This window comes from Parasteatoda tepidariorum, chromosome 4, assembly GCF_043381705.1.
Source record: "Parasteatoda tepidariorum isolate YZ-2023 chromosome 4, CAS_Ptep_4.0, whole genome shotgun sequence".
NCBI lineage: Eukaryota > Metazoa > Arthropoda > Arachnida > Araneae > Theridiidae > Parasteatoda > Parasteatoda tepidariorum.
Genome location: NC_092207.1, coordinates 82448507 through 82454131, shown reverse-complemented (window position 1 = coordinate 82454131; position 5625 = coordinate 82448507). Strand labels below are relative to the sequence as shown.

Here is a 5625-nt window from a genome sequence, read left to right as displayed (position 1 = left end):
TTTCACGTTTGGCAAGCAGGGGTGCTGAAATTATAAATTTAAAGTTAAGTTTAAAAAATGCTTAAATATTTTTTTTCGAAATAAAACTAAATTTTAGTTTAAAACTTACAAATTTTTCATGTCATGCTCTACAACTCTACAACAAATTGTAATGTATAAATTTTAAAATAATTTTTTTCCTTAATCAAAAATATAAATACCTGTATTTTAAACTAAAATTTAAAAAAAAGAAATTAAATAAAACAATTAAATAAAACTAAATATATCGTTTAATCTTGAATTTAAAAAAATCGCACTTAGACCTTAGCTTTTAATTCAAAATATTGATAAAATCATAACAAAATATATATACAAAATTTCACAGTATTCTATTATAAACTGCAATGTCTGTTAGCATAATGAATTCTTCGCGAAATCAACGTTCTTCAAGAAATGCATTCACAATGTAAGAGAATCTTGAAATGTAAGAAACATTTTAGAAAAAAAAAATTGATGATTCGCGCTTAATGTCTGAAAATGAATTTCATTTGTCTTAAAAATGTAATGTATTAAAATTTAAAAAAAATTAAAATACAAAAAGCAAAATAAAAAACGTTTCGTTTTTAGAAGTTTACCTCCTGTTTCGGTTTTTCTGTCATTATATGAAAAAACTACACTATAACTTCATTTCGAAGAATCGGCAATAAAGTTTTTTTAAGGGTTTTGGAAAACTAATGAACAAAAGTTCAACTATGGATAATAAAAAATAATAAAAATTTTCCGTCCGAAATTGTCGATTCTCCCAAATTTCGTCTTATACAGGGCAACAAAAAAGGATCATCACAATAACTTTTGTTCTTATAATCAAATCTTCATGACCTAGGACTCAATCCCATTAATTCATGAGTCCAAGCATACACATGAAAATTAATTTGGGGATACTTATATTTTAAGTGAAGCTATAAGACACAAAAATAAATTCTTTTTAATAAACATTTCTTCGTTCAAATGAATTCGAGTTTTTGACCCTAATCTTGGACCACATCTTGAAAATATGTCGTAGTAGTTAAGATAGAAAAATAGTCAAAAGTTTAGAATTACTAATAATAAGTTCACTCTTTGCTTACTTCGCTATATCATAAAACTGAAATTAGCATTAAGGCGTACAAACTTTCAATCGCTCCTCTGTTTATCTATTGGAACCATATTTTCTAGGTTTTATTTAATTTTTATAATTGTCGTTGAACAGCAGACAGAAATTTGAGTTTACAACTACCAATGTTCAACTCCTTAGTCTTGTAATTTCGAACCAAATGCAGAAGACGAAGGATCAATAAGTGGGAGAAATTGGCCCTCATAGAGAATTTTTTGATGGAACTAACCCGCATTTGCATTACATGGAGAGGAAAACCACGAGAACCTCTTACGGTTAGCCAGATGGCATGATTCTAACCCATGGTTCATTCACCACTGGGGATATTTCACATCAGCACTGTGGTCAATCCGGGCCAGGTGGGGAATTCGAATCTACCAGCCATCGCTGGATTTCGAACCTGGTAACCTCATTGGGAGGAGAGTGCTCTATCTTCTGAGCCACCACGGCTCATATTTTCTAGTTTGTGGTTACCTTCTCTATTTCCGGGGTCAAGAATCTGATTTCGATGGGAAAAGTTGCATTCTTATTCGAAGATATTTCTAATTAGGCACTCTAGTCAGGTTAGGCACAAGAATGAGTATGATTCTCAGTGCATGAAAATTTGTTCCAAATTTATTACGATGTTCATTTTTTTCAAGCACTGTATTTCTTATTTTTTTATAAAAATGAATGTCTATTTTAAGAACTTCTAAACCATTAAACTAAGAGTGATGAAATTTGGCATAATGATAGTTCAAAGCACAGGGAGAGTCACTGTTGACATTAGAATATTCTAATGAGACCCGTTCAAGCTAGACGAGCAAAAGATGAATATTTTCTTAGGATTAACACTGCATATTGTTATAATTTAATTGCAAACATGCATTTTTATTTTGTCTTTTACAGTTCCAATAAATTGAGACAGAAATTTACATTTGACATTTTGACAGAAATTTTATAGCACATTTTTAATAATTATTTATTTTTTGTTATTTATGTCAGGTGAACACAAGTAAAATCAACGCCAATAGTTTTCATGGTTAAAAGTAGTTTCATTGAATTAGTACTTTGAGAACTAATATTTTCCTTCATAATATTTGTAAAAATACGTTTATTTTTTATATTCATAGATTATTTATTATTTAGAATAAAATGTGCATTTTTGGTTTAGCAAATATTATTATTTAGCTCTTATTGTTTAAAGTCCTTCGATAAAACGCGATATTTGATAGTTTAGTTATCAGTTTCACACAATACACAAAAACAACATAACAACACCATGCACAAATACAGAAAAATACCATGCGAAAACACTAAATAACAACATACACCAACGCTGCATAACACAATACAACACTTCATAGTCACATAAATTTTATTTTAATATTATTGTTGCAGTAGTATATCTCTACTACCACAACAAAAAAATCTAACAAGTAAAGGTAGAATATTTTCTTATCGTGAAGAAAATAATTCTTTCTATAGTCTTCTTATATGATTTACTATGATTTTGTATTATGTCGGCATCATTAAATTATTTTGATTAAAGCATTTTTTAACCTAATAAAAAATCTGATGAGTAGAACATTCTAAAAAAAGAGAAAAAAAAATAGAAGGTATTTATTTTTTTCTTTGCATTTATTTTCTTCAGTCAAACAAAGGATTGACAGTGAAAATCTCTTCTCCATTTTTTTTCCTGAAATTTTCTCTTTGATGCCAGAGATGCAGGGCCGTCTTTAAACTATTTGAGGCCCTGGGCACATTAGGATCATGGGGCCCCTATGACCTTGAGAAAACACTATTTAGTTACAATAGATAAAGAAAGACAAACAAGGTTCTAAATTTATTTTTATTTAGTTACTAGCTATAAAAAAATAGGAAATATAAAAAATAATCTACAAAAGTAACTCGCTTAACTTAAAATCCTTAGATTAATTCTATGTTGATTGCAAAGGTACCCTTCTAGATTTAAGATGAGCAAAATCGTTAATCACTTCTTCAAAATCTATGGTATTGAGAATATCACATTCTATGGACATCAGCGACAAACTATTTAATCTCTCTTGAAGCATTGTACTTCTTAATTCATTTTTTATTCGTTTCAATTTGGAGAAGGAGCGTTCTCCGCTGCAGTTAGTTACCATCATGCTTAAAAATATTCTCAATGCAATTTCTACGTTAGGAAATGTGTCTTCAATTTTGTTTTGCTTTAATAGATTATATACTTCCTGTACACTGTTAGATGCTTCATTTTCACTCTGAACATTTATTAAGTATTCTTTTAAATGTTGACATTCTATTTCTAACTCTTTTTCATTTACATCTTCGTGATAGATTTGAGAAAATTCTTTGCATCCTTGTCGTATCTCTTCGGAATTCAGAGTTTTTAAGTGAAAAAATAAACTAAAACGTTGACTGACGATCTCATATGAACTTTGTCGCTGTTTTAGATGAACACTCAAGGTATCGATTATTGGGAGAAAGGTTTCTACGTTGAATCGCTCTTTTCCATTCAATTGGACTGATGGCGCAGAGCCATCAAAAAAACTCTGCCGTGAGCTTCTACGTCTTGTTCTTTGAGATAGATCCTTGTAGTCAGATTCTGGGTTATTTTCTTTGGCAGATGATTCGAAGTTATCAAATTTATCCCTGAGGTTAGTAATAAAATCATAAAGTGAAGTCAACAAATTGGTTGCAACGTCCAGTGTTATTGTTTCTTTCTGAAGATAATTACTTGTTTTGTCTATTCTTTCCAATATAGTGCTCCAGATTTCCGTCAGTATAATAAATTCTAGATTTCCCATTTTTCTAGACAGACTAAGGGCTTCGTCTCTTGTTTCTCGTGCCTGTTCAGTATCGTTTGCGATGGTGATTAAAGCTTCTAATATTCTTTTATAACCCCCATGCAAAGCACTTACTGCATCAGCTCGGGCTGACCATCTGGTTTGTGAAAGACTCTTAACAACTTTTTTTGAACCTAAATGTTCTGTTAACATATTCCATCTGTGGGTAGAGCCCGAAAAAAAGTTGTACACTTTCTGAACTATTTCAAAAAACTGTGATGCCTCCGGTACACACCCAGCAGCATGGACACCTACCAAGTTTAGTGAATGTCCTGCACATGGTATAAAGGTGGCAAATTCACATTTTTCCTTGATTCTTGTTTGTAGACCACTATACTTTCCCGACATATTTGAAGCATTGTCGTAGCTTTGTCCTCTGCAATCTTTTATGGGAATATCATGTATCTCTAAAAAATTTAAGATGGTCTCCGCTAAATACTTAGATTTATGTTCTTTAATAGGTATAAATTTCAAAAACCTTTCAACAGGAACACAGTCTTTTACGTATCGAATGATGAAAGTTAGCTGGTCAATATGAGACAGATCGGGCGTACTGTCAACGCTTATGGAAAAATATTTTGCTGATTTAACTTCATTTATAATTTTTTTTAGAACCTGTTTTCCCATTACTTCAATAAACTCATTACAGATATTTGCTGATAAATAAGAAATGTTACCCTTTCCAGGATTCCCAAATTTTTTTAAGTGATCTGCAAGAAATGGATCAAATTCACTCAATAATTCCACACAACCCAAATAATTTCCATTGTTTGGAGATCCTAGGATTTCATTGTCGCCGCGAAATGGAAGCCCTCTCGATGCCAAAAATTTTACAACAGCTACAATCCGTTTAAGTACGTTTCTCCAGTAATCCACTTCCTTTTGATGTTGAGATAATAAGTCTATATCTACTCTACCAACCGCTTTACTTCGTGCCAGATAAGTCATCATAGATTGCTTATGCGCTGGGCTATTTTCATGTGTTAAAATTATGTGATTAATATGCTTCCAATCATTACATCCATTCCGAGAGCAAAGATTAACATCAGTTGGGTTAAATAAGCAGCATGAAAAACAAAATACAGAGCATTTGGAAGGCGAATACAGCAACCATTTTCTTTCGACGCTTTCATTGTTCTTTAATTTGCGAATAAATAATGCTTTGTTGAAATATCTCGTTACTAATTTATTACCATCTTTGTATGTTCTGGATGCCTCGGAAAAGTCAGAATCTTTATTTTGAAAATATACTGGTCCCTTACGAATTAAAATTTCGCGATTTATTTCAACAAACTTTTCGTGAAAATAATCGGCGGGATCGTGCGATATTAATTCTTCTGTGTTGGAAAACTGCTGTTCAATTGACACAGTTGGAGTTGTCGGTTTTAGTGAAGTCACTGAAGTCGTTGCACTTTCGTCGTAGGAATAGTCGCTTTCTGATTCAATCTCTTTTTCAAAATTGGAACATGAAGGTTTAGAAATTCCCGCAATTTGTAATTGAGCTGAGTCATCATGTGGAACATTTATGAGTTGATTGCTACTTACAGAAGTTTCTCCAGTAGTAGTAGTAAAATATGATGTTAATTTTGGTAACTTTTCAATTACTTCTTTCTGATGTAGAGCTTTTTTCCTTTTTTCAGATCCACTAGGATATGACCGTTTCGACAT

At 31.5% G+C, this 5625-nt stretch overlaps 1 protein-coding gene across 1 annotated transcript; it reads right to left on the bottom strand.

Annotated features, from left to right (window-relative positions):
• Positions 1-3051: 3051 nt before the first annotated feature.
• Positions 3052-5625, bottom strand: LOC122268801 (zinc finger MYM-type protein 1-like). Its single transcript, XM_071180399.1, has one exon. The coding sequence runs from the start codon at positions 5623-5625 to the stop codon at positions 3052-3054; it is 2574 nt and encodes an 857-aa protein (XP_071036500.1).